The sequence below is a fragment of the Myotis lucifugus genome, unplaced genomic scaffold, assembly GCF_000147115.1.
Source record: "Myotis lucifugus unplaced genomic scaffold, Myoluc2.0 scaffold_125, whole genome shotgun sequence".
Taxonomy (NCBI): Eukaryota; Metazoa; Chordata; class Mammalia; order Chiroptera; family Vespertilionidae; genus Myotis; species Myotis lucifugus.
The window spans coordinates 2,657,980-2,680,231 of NW_005871173.1; the positions used below are offsets into that span (position 1 = coordinate 2,657,980).

General features: G+C 43.0%; 1 protein-coding gene across 1 annotated transcript in view; it reads left to right on the plus strand.

Moving 5' to 3' along the window:
- Positions 1-6,535: 6,535 nt before the first annotated feature.
- The window catches only part of ARID1B (AT-rich interaction domain 1B), a 305,167-nt gene continuing 289,450 nt past the window's right edge, over positions 6,536-22,252 (plus strand). Inside the window, 2 exon segments of the mRNA XM_023758177.1 lie at positions 6,536-6,658; positions 7,669-7,863. Coding sequence (XP_023613945.1) covers positions 6,551-6,658; positions 7,669-7,863 — 303 coding nt within the window. The 5' untranslated portion in view covers positions 6,536-6,550.

The window sequence follows — 22,252 nt, forward strand, 5'->3', positions numbered from 1 at the left end:
CTCAACGCAGGAGCTGCCCCAGCCCACAGGCCCCAGGCCAGCCAAGGTGGGTGCCAGTGGGGACCCCCCCCCCAATTGACCTGCCGGTCACCCTGCAGAGGGAGGTGACTAGCGGCAGTGGCGGGGCATTTGGGGAGTGGGGCTAGCCAGTGAACGGGCCAGCACCGCCCCCCAATCACCCCGCCAGTCGCCTCCTGCAGCAGCAGTGGGGGGCGGGGCCGGCAAGCAGGCAGCGCCAGACCAGCCAAGGCGGGTGCCAGCGGGGCCCCTGGATTGCCCCACCAGTCATCCATCCCATAGATCGGCCCTGATCGCTGGCCAGGCCTATAGACCCTACCCGTGCACGAATGTCATGCACAAGATTCATAAAGGGATCAAATCCCCGTAATATTCCTTGGACATATCTGCCACCATTTAATTTCAATGACAACTTCTTGTCCATAAATTTTTTTAACTCGGGAGGGTGAGCTTTGCTCATGGTGGCCAAGCGAGCTCAAAGATACTTCCAAACGGAATTCGGGGCCACTCTGGCGCTCCTGCAGTAGGCCCGGCGTTTTGCCAAAACCAAAAATATTGACTATGGGCCCTACATGGGTATCTCAGTTGTTTGGAGCATCATTCCGATATGCCAAGGTTGCAGGTTCCATCTCCGGTCAGGGCGCATACTCTTAAGAAGCAACCAATCAATGCATAAATAACGAATCAACGTTCTTGTTCTCTCTCTCTCTCTCCCCCTCCCTCCCTCTCTCCCTCCCTCTCTCTCTCCCTCCCTCTCTCCCTCCCTCTCTCTCTCCCTCTCTCCCCCTCCCCGTCTCCCCCCTCGCCTCCCTTTTTCTTTCTCCCTAAAACAAATAAACAAACAAATAAAAATATTGCCAAAGGTCCTCTTCCAAGTCAGTCTGTGAGTATTCTGGCCTCTCCCTGCCCTCTTCCACATTGCAAATGGCATCTTGGTGAGAGGGCACCAATAATTTGGTAGTTCTTAGAGCCAACAATAAAACAGCCTTTTCTCTCTTTTTTAAAAAAATATCTTAGAATTTCTCTTATTGATCCTTTTCGTGGCATTGTAGAATGTGGCTAATATTTCTGTAGTGACCAAAGAGCGTATACTGATAACCACATTTGGAATTCTGATGTTTTAGTTCAAGTCTTAATAAACAGGCACTATTTTGGTATTAGTACAAGCAGAAAACAAAACGGTTTTAGGTGCTGGGTTGCATTTTTCCTCCCTCTGTCTCATGGCTGTACATGGATGCATGTTATAGGGGAGGGTACAGGCTCTGAGTCAGGGGACGTGGCTCTGCTCCCAGTGCTGCCCCGGTTCTGCACCGCTGGGCGCGGCCCCCAGCTCCCAGCCTCCTTTAGCCATCTGGGATGGGGAAGCTTCTTTGGGTTCTGTGGTAGTGCTGACAGTGGACACTGGGAATCTTGGTGTTTCTGGTTGAAGAGGAATATGCACTCTTTATCAAAGGAGGCAAGAGTCTCTGGTGACCTGTTCCTATTTTTGACTTAACCTGATTCTAATGACATTAGAAGAGCTTGACTGTGACTGTTGGATTTTGTATTATCATTGACTTGACATGTGTCTTCTGCATACGTGTGCCGAGTTGATGTAGACATTGGTTAGTGATGTTTACTTTCATATTCGAGAATGTTTTACTTTATGTGATCAGTCATCATTCCCTGTGTGAGTCACCACAGCCATCTAAGCCATTGGCACTGTGTGCTGAGACATAGAAAATGCAAAGCATGGGTATTGCCATTTGAGTCTGCCTGGGAGGTAGGAAATAATACATGGAAAGTGGAAAAATCACGCATGTTTTAAATAACAATACAAGGCAACTCAGGTCTGCTACCAGCAGCGTGGGAGCGTTTCTGGGCAGGTCCATTGTGGCGTTCCTGGGGTGCGTGAGGGGAGAAGTTCTGTGGTCTTGAACCCAGATTGACTGAGCGTGGTTTTAGGCGGAGAGGAGAGCAGGGGCAGCCATAGGAGGTCGGGCAGTTCCTCTCTATGTGTTTGTGCTGCATATGGAGGGTGGCGCAGGCCTGGAGGACAGAGGCGGGACAGCTGGGTCCCATCCGCCCCCACCCCACAGAGCGCCGTAGCAATGTTTGCAGCATGCCTGGGAAAAAACCAGAGGCATTTAGAGTTATATTTAGCATCACAGCAAAGTAAACAGCGATTGCTTCACGATATGACAGCCACTACTTACAGGTCATATGGCTGCCTCTGATCATTATCAGCCTAGTTTTCACATGGCTGTAATTCATGCACATCACTTGCAAACATCCGCCATGGTTTTCCGTGTACTTTTCCATGTCTCCGTGTGTTCCCCTATGCTGACATGTTATGGCTCGGTCACACGCTCTGTAGCATTGGATACTTAAGGAGTTTCAGTTTCCTTCTTGGAACCATTAGTAAGTGGCTCAGAGACCCTTTACAGTCCTTACTAATTCAGTTTTCACAATGATTGTCAGGTGGGTAGTACTTCTCCCCTTCAGTGGGTGAGAAAACTGAGAATAAGCAGTGTGTGCAGGGTAGTGGTGGTCGGGTAAGGGTGTGGACGCATCCGCTCTGGATGCAAAGCCCATGCTTTTCCCCAAGACCACGCGGTCTCCCTTCAGAATTAGAATTCATGTAGCTGTGGACAAGTTTGGGTAAGTCGCATCCCTGCCCCACTCGAGAGACTGTTAGGGTTGGAACAGATATAATTCTTCACACTTTTGTTTAAAGCTTATTGACCTATTATCCTCCAGAAAGACTTGCCTACTGGTTCAAATACTCACTCACATGGGGTTTCATCATTTTTGTCATTTTATAGGTATGAAATATTACTTCAAAAGTTCTCTTTAATGCTAAGAGAGATCATTTCCCCACATAGCGACTTGGGAAGTTTCTTGCTCAGTCTAGATACATACGATTGTGGATCAAAACCATGTGGTGGACCTTCTTTCTGTGGGTTTTTGTGATGCCTTTTCTTCAGTGGATGCTCTAAGGAGTTGGGCTGAAGAAATTGTGAAATAGTATACGCATACAGAAACTACTAACCATCTCCTTAACTCAATACAGTGGGGCCTTGACTTATGAGTGTCCCAACTAATGAGTTTTTCGAGATACGAGTTGCGAGCTAAAATTCGGGTTGCGAGCCAGCTTCAGATACCCCACCGCTAGTTGGCGCAGCGAACGTCACAGTGAACGTCACAACATCAGCCCAGCATCACGTGTCTCACTCGTTCACTTCTTGATTTGACATACGAGTAATTTGAATTACAAGCTCCGTCACGGAACGAATTAAACTCGTAAGTCAAGGCCCCACTGTATTTTGGAGTAAATACAGTTACATAGATATCTTTATTATAAAAACACGTGTAGGCATACTCCGAAGGAGTGGTAATGAAGGAGTATTTAAGTATAAAAGGCATCAAGTTTAGCTAAAGTATACTAAAAGTGAATTGTTTTTAACTTGAATAATCTTTAAAAGGTTAGTTGGATTCCCAGGCTAACCTCTGAAAACCTTTTAAACCTAGAATACAGCCTAACTGTGCTACCTGGTATGTCTAGAATCTGTATTCCAGTCCATACTTTGGAAGTCGACATTGTACTCTTCCTCCTCTAATAGACTCAGGGCTGGAGGCAGCAGTGGCAGCTTCCGAAGGGAGATCCAGGAAAGGGGGTGTGCGTGTGTGTGAGATGTATAACCAATCACTCATACATAGATGTGTGTGATGTATAACCTGTAACTCATACATACATGTGTGTGATGTATAACCTATAACTCATACACACATGTGTGTGATGTATAACCTATAACTCATATGTATGTGTGTGAGATGTGTAACTCATGCATATGTGTGTGGTTGTGTGTTATATGTATAACTCATACAGGCATGTGTGATATGTCTAACCTATAGTCATGTTAAGTGCTCTTTGAAAATGGGTGATTTGTATTGTAGCCTTCAAAGTACTTTTTTTTTTTTTAAATAATTGAAGCTTGGGTTACTGCATTTGTAGAATGATATCTAGAAAGGAAAACCATGTATGGAATAATATATTGAGAAGTATTTGAGGACATTCTTGATGTGGGCCATCTCTCTGATACAACGTAAATTGTTTGTGAGACATGAAAATGGAGATGCTCTGGAATATATCAACAGAAGGGCAGGTGATAGAAATAGAAAATTGTTTTGGGCTAGATGTGAATATGAGGAGCGACTTGGCCTTTATGATTTTTGGAAAAGTCTTAGGTTTGGTTTGGTCTTTGGTTTCTTTCGGAGATACTTGTAAAAGGCAGGGGTTGAGACCCTGCAGTAGCACATCTTTAATGTTAGAAATAGCAAGAGTACACAGTGGGATGGATTTGGATTGTGGGTGAATGTTTAATAATAGGCCAAAGAAGAGAAGGTTAAAATGGAATAATTTGCACTGGGTAAGTGTCTGTTTTCATGTCTGAAGTCTCACTGGAAGGTAGTTGATGCATTTCGAGAGGTGCAGATAATCTGTGTATTTCATGCTTTCGATTTGGAGAAATCTCAGCGTTAAGCTAACATTTTTGACATGGGTGCAAATTAGTTGAATTTTAAGTAGGACTGTGAGAGTTCATGGCAGTGATGAAACAGATATTACAAAAACAGTTTTAGTCACTGATAAGATGAATTTGCTGCACTGTTATCTATAGCATTAAAATGTAGACATTCTCATCATTTTCCAATTAGAATTTCTGCTTTAATTATGCCAGTTTTGGTTGTGTACTGTTTGAAGTGAAGTAAGCAGACCTTCCATATACCCAGGGTAATCCAGACTGAAGGTGAAGATAGGGCTGCCTCAGGGCCCCGTATTGGAAATTTAGCCTCGAATCAGATTGACTGAGCCTCTCTGTAGGCCGTTGACTCACTGCAGATTCTGAAGCACCAGCTCAGCCTCGATTTTCACTCTTCCATCGAAAGTTTTATTTTACCTTTTGCAACAAAGTGCTGTTTTAGGCATAAATTCTAAGTTAAATCATTCTGGCAAAACTTAATTCTTAGTCCTTCTGTTTTAGTTTTATTACAACCTGTCTATCAACATATATATTTATGTTGAATTGTGAAGTCAGTACACGTGTAACATCAGTATATTGTTTGAGCGATTTCTGTCATTGTTATGTGCACAGTTTTTCTTGACAGGTGAAAGTAACACAGATAGAATTCCATGAAACTGTGAACTTTGAGAACTACTTGGCTGACACATATTTTCATTCAGGCAAATCAGTTCCTGGCAAATTCCCAAGAATCCCTCAGGACTGAGCTCAGGTGTTTCTTCTAGGAGCTTGGAGGTGCTCCTTGCCTAGGGCCTCGTGTCCCCAGTCAGGACGTCTCCTGCATGGGGCATTGTAATCTTGGTTCAGCCCCTCTCTTTTAGTGACTGCCTCACTTCTCAGCCTCTGACACTCCTTTTTATGCCACCAGCGCCTGGCACAGTGCAGTTCCTGTGTGGTGAATGGATTAATCAAGTCATAAGAATGAACACCAGGGTAACCCTAAGAAGGAAGAAGGGCAAAGATCAATGTAGCCTTGGGTGGGGTGTAGGTGGGAGGCAGGCCTGGCAGCTTCTTCAGCTTGAGTTTGGGGTGTACAGTCCTGGCTCCCCTTTCTTGCCTCCCATTCGTGCCTCAGTTCATAGTCTTTCAGATTCTGCCCTCACCTCTGATGAGACTGCCCTGGCCACGGTCAGCAATGGCCTCCTCGTCACCAGGACAGCAAAAGCTTTGGCCCTCACCTGTTGGACCCTGGGCTGCATTTGACATGCCTGTTCTGTTGCTACACATGACTCCCTTCTCTTGCTCTCTAGAATTCTAACTGCATTTTCTGAATATTCGTTTGGTTTCTCTGTGGGCTTCCCCCCCCCCCCCCCCGCCTTCTCCCTTAATTGGTGATATTTGCTAGATATTTGTCCTCCACCTATTTTTTCTGTTTTCATATATTCTTCCTGGATAAAATTCTTGTTTCACATGATTCCCGTCGATTAATTCATCTAGAATTTATTGAGCATTTACTATGTGCCAAGTGCACTGTTTGACTTCTGTCCTGGAGATATAATAGTGAGTAAAACAAAAAGATCGCTGCCCTCCAGGACCATATGTCCTCTGTATGCAGAGTTCCCTAGTTGTTATTGTAGGCCAGACCTGACCGCCAGGATGGAAACTCATTGTGTGTCTTCCTTCTGGGTATTTTCTCCTGGATTTTCAGTGGGAACCTCAAATTTAATCTGTAGAATCCTGAAGGGTCCCACTTCCCGGGAGTGTTGATGTGCTTCTGCCCCGCATGCTGTCTCAGCATCTGTGAAGCCCCCTTGCTCCTGGCTTCCACCACTCGGTCTCCAAGGTGCCCCGCACCCCGGCCTGTCACTTGAATCTGGGCTTGTTTCTTCTGCTGCTCTACCAGTTCAGGACCTCAGCTCACCCGCCTGCTGTGGCCACCGCCCTGGCTCCAGCCACGCCCGAGATCAGCCTTCTGAGAGGCAGATCTGACTGTAGCTCTGTTTATCCCCAAGGTACAACCTGAAGCCTTTAAAATGACATATAAGGCTCACCTTGTATATACTGGCTTCTGCCTGCTTCAGCTTCTCTGCAAATTGCTGCTTCATTTGGATCTAAACTGCTTGTTGCCTCATACACACCAGGTAGCTCCTCTCCCCTGAGCCCCTGCTTTGTGCTGTTTCTCTGCTTTGTGGTATTCTACGCCCTGCCCCTCCCCATCTTGAACATGGGTTTCTCCTATTTCTCCTGCTAATCCTCAAGTCTTCCTGAGAGTTCCCATGAACTCAGTGTGAACATGGAGTCTGGCCCGCAGTAGGGAGCAGTATAGGGTTTGGGAAGGAAGGAGTGACCGGCCTGTTGGGTGAGCGCTGCAGGCCCTGTAGCACTGTGGCGAGGGACTTCCCCAGCCCTGCCTGGCTCTTTGGAGGCTCTGGGATCTGAAAGCCCAGGCTGAGGCTCCGGCTCTGGCTCTCCCGCATGGCCTTGGCCCCGAGGCCCTTGGCTGACTCACCAAGACAAGAATAAAACACAGAGTCTAGTTTTGAACTGGTTATGTTTGGTAAGATGCTGACTTACATAGGAAGGTGGCTTGTGACTGACTCATAGTCCTGGGTGCTTGTTCATGCACACTAGTGATCGTTGAAAGTGTTTACCCTAGACATTCTGTATTATTTAAAATCCTTTCACTTTCTAATGAGCACTCAGATGCATTAATGTTTGATAAGGACTTGCCGACTCAGGTCTAAAATAAAGTAGTTCTAAGAATACTTTTAAGTCAGAAAGTGTTCCTAACCGTTTAGTGTACCTTGCCTTTGTTACTAGTAAGCTAAGAGGAGCTGGGTGAGACTTACTCCCACACGCATAACAGAATTTAGATGCAAATGTTTTCTCTCTGCTTAGGATGCAAGTCTTTCCTTATGTTTACTGCTGGCTCCTCTTAGTTGTTAAAACCTTCCTAAAGGTAGAAAAATAAAATGTCTTGTGTCCATGTAGGTGTTTTCCTTAATGCTTTTCTGGGTTTTTATTTATCATTGTTTATAATATTTTTTAAAGGATAGTTGTGTTTTTAATGTATGTGTCATCATGACAAACTTTCTGCCTTTGTAACAAATAATGACTTAGTAAGCTTACTTCTTCACTTATTCTTTCACAGGGCAGCCCAATGGATCCCATGGTGATGAAGAGGCCTCAGTTGTATGGGATGGGCAGTAACCCTCATTCTCAGCCTCAGCAGAGCAGCCCATACCCCGGAGGTTCCTACGGCCCCCCAGGCCCACAGCGGTATCCTATCGGCATCCAAGGGCGGACCCCAGGGGCCATGGGAGGAATGCAGTACCCACAGCAGCAGGTTTGTGCCTCTTGTTCCTCCCCCACCCTCTTCTCACCGGGGATAGGTCTGTCTTGTCTTTATTGTCCACCTAAGGTTGGTATTGGGAGAATTAGGGGGCATGTCACTGATTTTCTGCTCTCTTCAATTTTCATATATATATTTTTTTTAATAATCACAGGTACAACCCTCCCCCCTCCCCCCATTTCTTTTAAAGAAAGAAGAGTGAGCTTCTTAGAACACAGTTTGGTAGAGGGCCCGTGTTGCCAGCTGTCTTTGAAAGATGTACCCTGTCATCATTTTGCAGCAAATTATATAGACCTTAGCCCTGAAGTGAACTTGCCTTTCCAACATTTCTGGTGTCAGACTGTCAGAGTTTGAGCTGCGAATAGACTTCCTAAGGCAAAGTTTTAAGTTATTTAAAGGTCTTTCTCATGAAGATAGCATCAACTTAAAAAAAATTTTTTTAGTCTCCCAAAAAGTTATTTTACTTTTATGTCTTCTGTACCTTTTGAAACAGGTTTCTGTATTTCATATAAGAGGATTTGATGTGTATCTGTTCTCTTAGATTTTCATGGGTTTTCTGTTTTTACTTCAAACAAACAAAAAAGACTTTTCCCGTTCTCAAGACCCAGGATTTTTCTCTAGAATCAAACAGTTGGAGTTGCCTTAAGTGACCATCTGCCTGATAGCAGTAGTAACCTCGTCTCCTGGGCGCTGGAGAGTGTACCCTGAATGTTACCCGAGGAAGCAGGAAATCTGGGAAGGGTGAGTTAGACTTGGCAGGGGAGTCAGTCACTAGGAACACCAGAAAGGCTGATTTATAAGCCCCCTCCCCGTGCCGTTAGCCCCAGGGTGCTTCGGGCTGCCGCCTCCACAGAGGGAGAGGGCTTTCCGTGGCGCCGCCATAGCCCACTCCAGGGCTTCACAGCCCTTCTCTCAGGAGGTGCTTCCTGACGTTTGACCAAAAACCCTTCGTGGAAATAAAACTGGCACTTTTGTTCTCTCCAAAGTGGATTGGAGAATGTACATCATATTCCACGTGCTGCATTAAAAGTTCCTGGTTAAGGTGCCCCTGAGCCTTTTCTTTCAGAGGCTGAATAGTGTCTTTCCTCTTTACCTTGGTCCTCCACTGGCCATGCTCTTATTTCCCACGGTTGTAGGGAAAGACAAGTAGCTCCGCCTTAGAATCCTGCTCTGGTTCCTTACATGCCTCTGTTACGGTTGGAAGTTCTCACCCTGCTTGTTAAAGATGGGCTGCTCAGGAGTCTAGCATAAGCTACTCTAAACTTTTCCAACATTACTCCTTTCTCCCAGCAATACCTTACTATCTAGAGTACAAATCTTTAATTGAGGTTGCTAATTGTGAGAGGGAGATAATTTGTAAAGGATTGAAAAGTGAGGCGAGAGGAAGAAGGCCAATGCAGCTGGCTGCTGAAGCCCTAATTCTGCCCTGGCAAGTTCACTGGGGCGCTGATCGTTCCATGTGATGCTCTGGCCACAGGGAGAGCAGAGGCAGAAAGCTAGTAAGAAGTAGCAGGACCTTAAAAAAAAATCTAACAAAAAAAAGCAGCAGCAGCAGGACCATGGAGAGGGGGCGATGCTGGTCACTCCTTGCTTCTGCCCCTTTCTCCCCGCTGCTTTCCTGATGGGAAATTGGAAAGCCATTTCGAAAGGGGCTGTTTATGGCAAGCTGCTGGCTGCTCCTTTATCTGTCCTCTGAATGAGTTCCAGTCTTCCTAGAAGTGTTTTGCCATTGGCTTAGTTTGTAGTACCAAAGTGGGAATCGAACAATTGGAGAAGGTGTGTGAAGAATGATTACCTAGGAATGTGCTTAGCACACATGTGTAAGGCTAAAGTGGAGGACATATTACAGATACATAGAGTACCCTCAGTGTTCTTAGCTTTTTTGTTTTAGTTAATCCCTGTGGCTCTTACATCCTTGTGAAATCCAGTGACTATGGATTTATTGGAAGGGACAATTTGATGAATATTACCTACCAAGTATTTTAGCAAATGTTTAATTAAGATTTTTAGATTAGGTATTTTACTGCTAACCAATAGAAATGCCTGATTCTAAACACAGATCTTTCTGATGGTGAAAGGGAAGTCAAGTATCTGGTAGGAAACAATGCTTTGGCTAGAAAATGTCAAACTTTCCTATTGAGTTCATCATGATGGAGGGTTCTAAAACCCCTTATTGCTTTTCATCTTTTCATTAGTTATTATATATCCTTGAAATAAACTATTTCGTTTTGAAATCTAAAAGGCTAAATTAAACCTAATTGAACGCCTTTTTGAATGTAACATTTTAAAGGGGACACACAGCTTTTATCATACATAGTAAGTTCATGTGGTCAGTTAGGTGTAGGTTTTGAAATGGGAAAAAAGTGAAGGTTTTGGTAAAGGTTATTAGAACACATTTATTTTGTTAGCTTTAGTCTGTGTCCTTTGGTGAGGAATTTTCAGTGAGTTGCTTTGTGTGGGTAATTATGAACTTACCCACAAAGTCCTGGCACAGTGATTGGCTGCTGGTCTTATTTGTCTTCTCCTAGTATTGTGTAATTGTCTGAGCCTTGTTGTAGTCATGGTTGCTAATGTTGTTCAGGAAAAAAGTTGGAAGATAATGATGACATGGAGTTTTTATTGCGTGGCCATCAACACCGAGGCATGACTTTGCCTTGGGTGGCATCCAGAGCTTTCTGCGTTTGGTTTCTGAACCTCTAATGAGCTGAATCCGGTTCGTTTAATATTGCTCCTATATTTCTGCAAAGGTTCAAAATGCAGGAATTCAAGTTTGTAAATTGAGTGGCCCACTTACCAGCTGAGTGGTAAGTTGTCTTTGGCTCAGGGGTCACAGTTTGATTCCTGGCTGGCATTCCACTCCTGTGACAGGAATTTTAAATGAGTATTCTGTTAGAAAGAACAGCCATGCTTATGGGAGATTTAACATGGGTGGTATCACTGCTTGCTTTTCGTCTCTGAGGGTCAGGAGGAGCTGGCCACTCAGTGTGTGATTTTAGTATTAACCTGGCAATTCGTGATTTGTATGGTGATAATTTTATTTTTGAAATAAACTCATGACTGGGTCTTTGAAGCATGACATGATAATGGTACATCATTTTGGTGTTTATTAACTGGAACTAGATTTGTGGTCTTTCACTTGCTGATTCTCCCACATCATCAGGCAAATACATGACTAAAAAGATTAGTTTTGCACGGTGCCCTGAAAACTAGCCTACTTGGGTTTTTATTGAGCTGCGAGGGGAAATGAATTTTCTGTGCCTCTGTGGGGAGCGTTCTGCCTCCAGCTCCTGGAATTCAAACCTGAGATGGTTAACAGAAAGGAGTCCACTGGCTGATTTCCTTTCAGACAGGCTGCACAGAAGATATGTGATCTTCAAGGGGACAAGTACTAGGTCTTGCCTCTTTCTGAGGTATTCAGTTATTTAAAAAAACGTAGACAGCAAAATATCTTTTCCTGGATCAGGGACATGAGTGAACAAATGTTTGTTTCATTTTCCTTGTCCTTTGTGATCGTAAATGTATACATAGGTCTGTGTGGCTTGCTTTGAAAAAGATTTTTCATATAAACGAAGTAACGCCCAGGAGAAATAGGCTACAGAAACAAAGGTATATTTATTTGTGCCAGGCAGATTATGTCGTCTGAGATTTTTCTTGAGTTATCAAGGGTTATTGGGTCAGTATTTTAACTGTCCTTACTTTGTTGCAGATGTTTGTATAATCTGATGCCTGTTGGCATTATAAAACCAGGGAAAGGGAATGAGGGTAAGGTGAGAGATTTAAGTCCATGAGTGCTTTTATAATGGAAAATGATGACTTTTTTCGTTTTTAAAAACATACCTGTATTGTGAAGACCTTTACAACTATAAGACCATGGAATATAATCATTGTTTTGAAAGATAGTCTGGCAAAATGAAATAGAAATGACTTAATTTTGTTTTAAAATAAAATGGAATTAAAATTAGTTTTTTTAAAAAAAACTTTAAAAATCAGTAGGCATTTAAATTTGTGTCTTTAAATTATCTTCTGCAGCCTTTGGATATGTCTGTTTTGCTGTGTGTATTTTGTCTAAAATATTTATTTTAGAACATAAGCATTTTATTTGGTGCCATCTTAACAGCCAAAACACTTCTTCCAATGCAAATATTTATTGGGACAGCAGATGTTTCTAAAGGAGACCAACATTACAATTGTTTGGCTAAAATAAATGTTTTTTTGGGAGGTTATTAAGGCAGCCTAGCAGGTTATAGGATTCCCACCTGTGTTATTTTCATAATTAAAATTATATATATGTTTTGATATTGTGTGAACAATGTGTCTGAAAAGTAAGGATGAGTGGGGAGGGGAAGACTGTTTAAAGATGTAAAAATTCTAAAGTCTTTTGATATGAAATGTTTGTTTAGACTCAGTCTCTGAATCTCAAATGGGAATCTAATAGCCAGGGCCTAATTTTCGTTTTCTCTAACAAGAGCTGAGACTTCCTGTTCTTAAGGAGCATGATTGAGTGTGATAGGATGAGCAAGGAAGGCTTGACAACATAACGGGAGGAATGGGCGCCTCCTGTCTGTTTCACATTCAGATTTAATTTTTTGATAGTTTATATTAAAGATATCCACTTGTACCTGTATGCGCACGCGCTCCCTCACACATGAAACAGCATATTTGTGACAGTGGTATTGTGGTGTAATGAAATTATCTGTATATGCATATAGATAATATATTAAACATGTATTTTACCTGTGTAAGGATATACATGCACATAACAGATAAATAAAATGAAGGTAAACATGCTGGCCGGTAAAATAGTGAGTGCTGTGAATTCGCTCACTGTTAATTTACAGTGTTTTTATATATGCATGTTCTCTACTACGAGACTTAGAGCCAAGCTGCTTTGCGTGTACACCTGAAACGTTTGGAGTCCTTTTAGCAGAGGCAGATTTTTATAAATAATGGCCTTTTGTTGGCCACATTTTGTCTTGATTTCTCTCAGTTGTTCTTCATCAGTGAACATGAAGGTATTTACAGTTTACCAACAAAGTACATTCACACCTCCCATTTCTGCTTCCAAGTAGATAGCAGATGCTACTGTCTTTGATGCCAAAGTCCCTGTAGATGGAGTTTTGTACCAGGAAAATATTTTTGAAAAGATTTGTGGATATGGTAATTTTTATTTGCTCCTTAAAATTTAAATTTCTGGAGTACCTAACTGGTTTTATTTACTTTTTATATTGTAGTTGGATTTAAACATTTTGAAGCATTCAGTGTGACCTTTTTTTTTGTAGAGGTGTAATAAAGGAGATCACATTTCAAGTTAAATTTATAAAAGTCTAAAATCTTTATCCTTTTTCCTAAAAATTAGAAAAGACCAGGTTTTATACTTGAAATCAGCTTAATGAGAAAACATGTGAGATGATTTTTCTTTTAGTTTGAAAAGGTACTTTTATATCAGGAAGTTTATATATATTTTTTAATCCTCACCTGAGGAAATTTTTTCCATTGATTTCTAGAGAGAGTTGCAAAGGAGGGAGAAGGGGCAGAGAGAGCGAAACATTGACATGAGAGAGACACATCAGTTGGTTGCCTCCCGCATGCACACTGATCAGGGTGGGGCACCTGCAACTGAGGTTCCTGCCCTTCATCTGGGAATTGCACCCAAGACCCTTCGATCCACAGGCCTGACGCTCTAACCACCAAGCCAAACTGCTCTAACCACCAAGCCAAACCGGCCAGAGCTACTTTTTATCTGAACATTTACACAGTTGTAGGTATTCTAGATTATATTCAGTGTATAGTGCTTATTCTCTGCTGTTAGCTTGTACTAGTACTCTTTTTTAATTTACTTATGAATTCTATGTATTTTACATATATAGACTTGCAATCTAAAATGTCTGTTAAGCTGCCCTAACCGGTTTGACTCAGTGGATAGAGCATCAGCCTGCGGACTCAAGGGTCCCAGGTTCGATTCTGGTCAAGGGCATGTACCTTGGTTGCGGGCACATCCCCAGTGGGGAGTGTGCAGGAGGCAGCTGATCGATGTTTCTCTCTCATCGATGTTTCTAACTCTCTATCCCTCTCCCTTCCTCTCTGTAAAAAATCAATAACATATATTTTAAAAAAATAAAAATAAAATGTCTGCTAAGCTTTTCTGTTACTTTTATTTTTGAGATGGAAATCCCAAGTATGTTTTAGTATGAAATGATTTACTTGAGTATATTTTAAATAAAATTGGTTTATTTGCTTTCACCAAAGAAAGAAGTATTTTTATGTTAACATTTAAAAATTAAAGTAAAGCTAACAGTTTATATCAATAAAAAAGCCCACCCATATTCCTTTAATACTCCTTTAATAAAACCCCCCAAATCCCAGAAGTTAAATTGAAAGTTCAGGTGACAAAATGGTGTATCTTAGGCCAGTGGTTGTCGAGCTTTGCTGAATGTTAGAACCTCCTATGGCGCTTTAAAAACTCCAGGATGGATGTTCATATCAAGGCATCTGCATGTAAATGCCCCCCTTTGTCTTCCTGTGAGCCCACAGGTGACTCCCTGTGCAGCTGGGTTAACAACCAGGGGTCAGATAGGCCAATAAGTAAGGATGGAGAGCAGGTTCCTAACCAGCAGGTTCCTAACCAGCATTCACTGGCTGGCAGCTCCTGCTGGGCCCGCCCCAGTGAGCCAGAAACTCGCCTCTGCCCTAAAGGGATGAAATGCGCCCAGAACCAGGAGTTGGGACAGTTTAGTCCTTGCCAATTAATGCTTAATCTGTGTGGAAAAATCTGGACCTCCCTGGGCTCATCTGCAGCTGAGGGAAATTGACTACAAGGTTTCCTTGCTTAGATTTTTTCCTTTAAAATAACAGTAAGTTAATGTTTCTTCATTTCAGTTTTAACTTTTTGTTTTGTTGATCCTCACCCGAGGATATTTCTTTCATTGATTTTTTTCAGAGACTGGGAGGGAGGGGGAGTGGGGAGAAAGAGAGAGAGAGAGAGCAAGTGAGCATCAGGGCATCGAACCTTCGACCTTTTGGTGCGCCGGCCAGCACTCTAACCTCGGAGCCACGCCAGCCAGGGCTCCAATTCAGCTTTAGATTTTAGTCTAGACCACACAGACTTCTGGTTTTGCCTGCTGTGGTCCATCTAAACCAGCGGTTCTCAACCTGTGGGTCGCGACCCCTTTAGCAGTCGAACAACCCTTTCACAGGGGTCGCCTAAGACCATCCTGCATATCAGATATTTACATGACGATTCATAACAGTAGCAACATTACAGTTATGAAGTAGCAACGAAAATAATTTTATGGTTGGGTCACAACATGAGGAACTGTATTTAAAGGGCCAGAAGGTTGAGAACCACTGAAACAGTACCCTGCGCTTCACAGACTTTTCCAAACAAGCGAAGGGAAGAACTTGCAGGCTTGTAGATGGCCAGTGACCTCTGGCGCCCACACAGAAAGGCCCAAGTTTGCTGGCCGAGCGGGGCCCCTCCTCCACTGCTGCCACAGTTTCCAGTTTAACTCAGGTGGTGCTGGCGCTGGCTCGTCCTCTGAGCTGCTAGGAGCTGCTAGAAGCTGCTGACAGCCACTTGGCCGTACTCCTAACCCTGCTTTAGATTCCTAAGGAATTTCTGGTGAGAGACTGTTGTTGCATATTCCACTGTGTGTAGGGTTGTGTGTAGGGTTAGGGGCCTGTGATCCTTCTCTGATTCTAACCCCATTGAATCGCTGGAGACAGCTGCCACTTTACATCATGGCTGGGCCTCTGCATTCTCTCCTGTTGGGGGTAATACCCTAAGCAGGGAGGTAAGCATAGCTGGATCGGATTTGGCATAAGGGTGATACGAATTCAGGTTCATCCTAATCCCAGTCCTTTGACGGTGCTCACTGAGGTTAGGAAAATGGTTAGGATGCCAGTTATAGAAAACAGATGTTTTTCTGGTAGGAATTTACTGCTTTAGGAGAGAATTCCTTCCCAGTGGAGCAGAGCTCTGCCGTGGGTGGGGGGAAGGGGCTGTGAAATGGGCCCACGGCCTCTGTGGTGTGGACGTGTATTACATCCACACTTACACTGCAGTTGTGTAAAGGCTGGTGTTTGTTTATGGAAAACCAACCTCAAACATGACATTTTAGTTCTCTGTCAGTGGAATTGGTAAGTTTAACCCACTCTTCTTAGCAGAGACGTTCACTGCTTTATGGGGCCCAAGCCCCTCTGGAGCTTCGCTGTCAGCAGGCTCGCTCGGGCCACTGCCTCCCTGCACTGTCGCTTGTTTCCTGAAGTGGAGGCATGGCTGCACCTGGTGTGAAAGTGCACCGCTGAGGAGAGAAATGAGATTTAGATCGAATGAGAGGAATTCTTCCTACGTGCTTTATTCCAGTTGAAGAGTATGGTAGATCAGTAATTTTTACTTTTAAGGAACCACAGGAATTTAGTGCCTCAGCACAGATGTTGCCTCATTCTCCTCCTCCTCGTCATCACTGTCACCATCTTCCGGGGCCCGTTTTCTTATTTGTGAACTATGAGAGGTCAGCAGGTGATGATAATAACAATTGTGGTGCCACATATTATACCAGGCACTTTTACAGGAATGTTCCTGATCCTTGCCCCACTTCTGTTTGAAACAGATCTTCATTTTATGAATAATAATAATTGCTTATTGAGGGCTTATTCTGTGTCAGGCACTGGTTTCCTTTACATGGACTGACTCGGTCCTCATGCTGGCCTCTGAAGTAGGTGTTAGGATCCTTAATTTATAGATGAGGGAACTGAGGCAAGGGAGGTGAATCAGGTTAATCAGAGCAAAGATTTCAGGTCCATGGCTCGCGCTATCACTAAACTCAGGATTCTGGTAAAACTGGAATGCTGCTCATCACTGAGACTGGAATTGACTTGAGTTTTTGAATAATAAGACTGATTATAATTAAGGTGGCCTCATTTGACATTGTACATTAGCTTCATGGGAAGTCCTTTGTGACCTTTACTAAGTTGAAAATTGAATGTTACTTACTATGTCTGTCGCACTTAGAATCAGAGCAGTTATTTTTACCGAGGTGAGATTCATATAACAGATTCACCATTTTCAAGTATGCACTTCAGTGACATTTAGTGCATCCACAGTATTGTGCAGCCATCACCTCTATCTTGTCCTAAAACATTGCACCGCCCCCATGAGAGCCCGTCCCCAGGAAGCACTCACGTCCTATTTCCTCCTTCCCCAGCCCCTGACAACCATTCATCTACTTTTTCTTTCCTCTGTGGGTTTATCTATTTTGGATATTTCATACAACTGGAAGCATATAATATATGACCTTTTGTTTCTGTCTTTCACTTAACACAGTGTTTTTAAGCAAGTACCAGTGGGCCCATTTTCCTTTTTTTGGCTAAATGTTATTCCATTATGTGGATAGACCACATTTTGTGTGTCCATTCATCTGTTGATGGACATTGGGGTTGTTTCCACTTTTTAGCTAATGTGGATGGATGGTACTGTTGTCAACATTTGTGTACAGTTTGTTGAAATGCCTGTATTCAGTTCTTTTGGGTATATACCATGAGTGGAATTGCTAAGCCACATGGTAATTCTGTGTTTCACTCTTTAAGGAACGCCAATCTGTTTTCCACAGCGGATGTACTATTTGATACTAGAATCATAGGATTTTAACTCTGGGCTGGTATTACTGAGTTTCTGCTCAGTGCCAGGGCCTCCTGCTAAACCCATTACATGTGTCCTCTCGTGTAATTCTCACCAAATCGCTGCCAGTGGGAAGACAGAGCAGTTAGGGAGCTTGCCAAGGTCCCCCAAGCAGGAGTAGAGAATTGTGTTCTTCCTTTAGGTGAGTGTTAAGGACCACCCAGTCCAGCGTTTCTCAGGGTCCGCTCGGCCCGCTGTGAGGCAGGATCCTTAACTAACACTGAATCCCAGAGCAAGGATTCTAACACGGCACCATCCCTCCACCCTCTTGTCACCTTCTGAAGCACAGGCCTCAGCCTGAGAGCCTCGGGCAGGCATGTGTCCCAGTTACCTGTAATCATGCTGTATTGCGTGTTATCTTCAGCATGGCAGATAATACTGATTTCCTATGTGTAGTAGTAAATACAAAGTTTTCTTTTAAAATAACATTATGTGAAAGTGATTCACTTTAAAGAAAACCAGTTCATACTGTAAGTTGAGTTTCCTCACTTCTAGTCTAACTCAGCGCACATATCTTGAATGTCTGCCATGTGCTCTCCACTACACTAGTCATTGGGGATACGGAGATGACAGTAACCAGGTCTTTGTTGCCAGGATGCTCTGCAAATAGACAAGTTGAGTGTATGAAGTGAGTGCAGGTATTGATGTTCACCCTGGTGCTAAGGCAACGTGGAGGGACCCTTTCCTAGGTGGGGCAGGAAGGGGAAAGTGAGGGAGGTGTTAGACTATATGGTGCATGAAGGCAGATTCTAATTATAGCTGCTCCCTACTGAATTTTAAAAATTGGTATTTTAGGTTCATATAAATACCATTATCTCATGCATCGATTTAATTTGCTGTTGTTTTGGATTATTGACTTAAGAGAATGTTATTGGGTCTTTAGTGGTTTACTCACTGTAGAGAGCTCCAGGTGCACTCATGGCATCGCATGTCTGCCGGTGCTTGGGCCATGGTGTGCCGTAGACGTGCAGGGCGGGTGGAATAGTGACCTTAGACCTGGGCTTGGAGCAGGAGAGTCCTGGGTCCGAGAGAAGAAAGTGGGGTGCTTTTCAGTTCAAGTAGACTTTAAAGGTTTTTTGGGGTGAATTTTACAGAAATTTTCACATTTTAAGTTTGCACAAGCATAGAATCTAACTTTTCTTTTTCTTCTTGCGCCTCCCAATTTTCTTTTCATCTTTGTCCATTGCAGTGCTTTGATGGTCAGTTCAGAAAGCAGCAGGGCTCCTGCTTGAAGACTGGCTGATCTTATTTGATTTTTTAAGAGGAGAAACTGTCTCTCCATAACTAGACTTCCAGATTGGAAAAACATTACTAATCCCTCCATGTATCCAGAGAGGGCAGAGATGGTGTGTGTGTAAACATTGTTTTAATAAGTAGACCTTTTAAAAATGGCCTATGATTTCTATTAACCTTATTTTCTTCCACCTCAGAGATTATGCAAAGCTGTGCTCATACAATTATACCACCTCGATGGCAGTTACATTTACACCTAAAGAATGAATATTTGCCTTTGTGGTCTACATGGTTCATGAGTTTTGCTTTTGGAAATAGGAACCTGCCAAAAATCTAAAATGATATTCAGAAAATATAATCAACACTCTGAACTTTATTCTGGTGTGTTTAGGTGAATGATGATAGGGGAATATGTATAAAGAAGTTAAATTTTGAATAAAAAATTAAACTTTATTTTCCTCCTTAAATGAGCTTACTATTTGACTTTTTTGTCTTTCTCTGACCTCTGCTTTTATAAATAGGAATGTAAAATGCTGCACCTCTTACCACTTCTTCTGATTATTGGCAGTTTTATCTGTTATCATTGCCCCTGACAACATATTTCAGGGCATCTTTTCTTGTTATATAAAGTTGCATACATTTGCTACACATCTTTCAAAATTCAAAACAAAAAGGTAATAGAGTTCTTGCTTCTGTTAATCAGATCTACTAAATTCACTATATGTAAGATTTTTTCTTCCCTCATGATTTTCCTCCTTCCATTATTTCATTTTTGAAGCATTTTTATTAGTATTCATTACATTGCTCTTACATTAATGGCTAATGTAAGACTGGCATTATATGATTATTACAAATTAGTTATCTGGAGCCACACATGAATCAAGTCAAATGATTTCTCTTAAAGGTGAAGAGGTGAAGGCTGACTTATTCTAATTCTAATGAGAAAGGAAGCTTGCAAATTCTAGTGAACCTGCCGTTTGGAAAACTGAATGCGAATTTACACTTTGATCGCGTTGTCGATTATGAGTGCTTAAACACCCCTACAGGCAATGTCCGATTGTCATGTCCAGCAAAGTAACCAGAGGATTGTGTTGAAAAGGACAGCAGTGTCACTGTTAGCAAACTTTCCCCGTCATTGCTGTTCCACTTGCTTAGTTTGGTTCTGGTGCTTGGACCACCGGGTCAGTCTGGTCCAACAGTATCTTCTTATGAGTTTTTATCTTATTTATTCTGAAGGGCCCTCTTTCTTTCTCTCTAAGATATGTGCTGTGAGGTAGTGACAGACACGTGGCTGCAGTGAGGGTCTGCAGTGGGCGCCCCACCCAGCACCCAGGCCTTGCCCTCCAGGGGCTCGCAGGCCACTGTCGGAGACACACGCTTTGAAAAGTTACAAAAAGCTTCCTCAGTGCTGTGTGTGCACAGCTTAAAAAATAGTATCACAAGGCTTCCTGTGGGAAATACAAAGTCCCCCCCCCCCTCCTGGCCCGGGAGCTCTGTCCGCTGGAGGCATCCGTTTTCATCTCTGACGGGTTCACTGGTACTCACATCCATGTTTCTAAGTGACATGATTTGTGGCTCACTTTCATTTTTCAGATTTGGGCTAGCTCCTCCACTATGGACAAGGTAACTCTTCTACTCTGCCCGGCCCCACAGGTCCCTTCCCCTCTCGTGTCCTGTTAGATCAGACATGAAGGTTAAGACGACATTCAGTGTTCACATAGTAGGACTGTGTGAAATAACTGTAGTTGAGATGTGAACTGTGAATATATCTCTTTAATATAGAACTTTATGTTATTCTAGAGTTGATAGTTGCTTCATTGTTTAACTTTGGGGAAAAAAAAAGATATTACCAGTTTATCCTCGTCCTCTGATACGACCGTACAGTTCCTCTCAAAAGGTGAACCCATCCGTTATCAGACTCTGGTGAACCCGTCATGTTGGCAGATGCCGCCATCTTTTCAGCAGCCTTTCTGTGCTTGGTGAAATGCCCACATTTAGAAGCTCTGCCTCCACAGTTTAGGATTTGGAACTCAAATCCATAGCCTCCCTCATGCTGAGAGGCATTCAGGTGATTTTGGTGCTTCAGTGAGACCCACCAGAGCAGGTTTTGACTGGAATGAAGCATGTGGCATATTGCTTGTTCCCATATTTCTGTGGCTTTCGGCAGCAGTAGTGTCCCTCCTGGTCAGAATTGGAATCCCCGTGCCTCATTCTCCGCTCTGTGCTGTTACTCTCCTGACCTGCTGCGCTCATAGTAAAACTTCCCTTACCCATTTTCCCTGGGGTTACTTTGTCCTGAACTTCAATTTTCTGCATCCATGTCTTCTGTCTTTATGTATTTCCTCATTTTGGTGGGGCCCATTCTCCAGTAACTTCTTAAGAAGGGTGCAGGAAAGGTTTCCCTGCATGTCAGAAAGGTGCCATTTCTACCATCACACTTGAATGATTGTTTGACTGAGAATAGAAATTTAGAAATCTTTTTTCCCCCCCAGAAGCTATTGTCCCATTGTTCTCTAAGTTCAAGTGATTCTGTGGAGAAGTCCAGTATCTCATCCTGTATATGCCACCTATTTTTCCTTTCTGGTGACTTAGAGGCTTTTTATTTCTCTGATTTCTAAAATGTTGATGAGCCTGGGAGTTGATATTTTCTTATTCATTTTGCTGGTCTCATCCAGTGTGGAATTCAGTTCTGGAATTGAAGGGGAGGGGTATCATTTTTTTTGGATAATTTCCTCACCTAGATTTTCTTTGTTCTTACTATGTTGGTTGGATGTTAGAAATCTCTTTGGTAGATAGTTTGTTTTCCAGATGTTCTGGTGAATTTTTACTTTCTGTTTTCATAATATTGCTTTTCACAAACCTGTTTTTATTTGCTAAATTCTCTTTATTTATACCATCTTATTCTTATTTCATGGCTACCATAGTTTATCTCCTTGGACATCCATCTTAGAACAGTGGTTCGCAACCTTGGCTGCACATTAGAATCACCTGGGAATCTTTTTTAAATCCTGATTTCTGGGCCTCATCCTCCGGAAATTCTGTTTCTTTGTTACTAATGTTGTGGCCCCACCCCATAACAAAGAAACAGAATTTCCGGAGGATGAGGCCCAGAAATCAGGATTTTAAAAAGATTCCCAGGTGATTCTAATGTGCAGCCAAGGTTGAGAACCACTGTCTTAGAATCTTTGTTTTTGAAGGTTGCTCTGTGTCCTTGGCCTATGTTTCCTTTGCGTCCTCTAACCTTGCCCCCTCACTGCCTTTCCTTTTGGAGTCTAGCTTGAAATGTCTGGTGACCATTGGTTTTCCGTGGATGTAACAGTGAGGTGCATATGAACACAAAGCTGAGAACTGTGTACTTGGGTATAGGTGGGCCTGGATGATGGGGAGGGAATCAGGCCATTTTGTTTGAGGACCATCAAAAGTTGTTTTCTGCACACACCCTCCTCCCCAATTAACTCGTCCAGAGAGGAAATG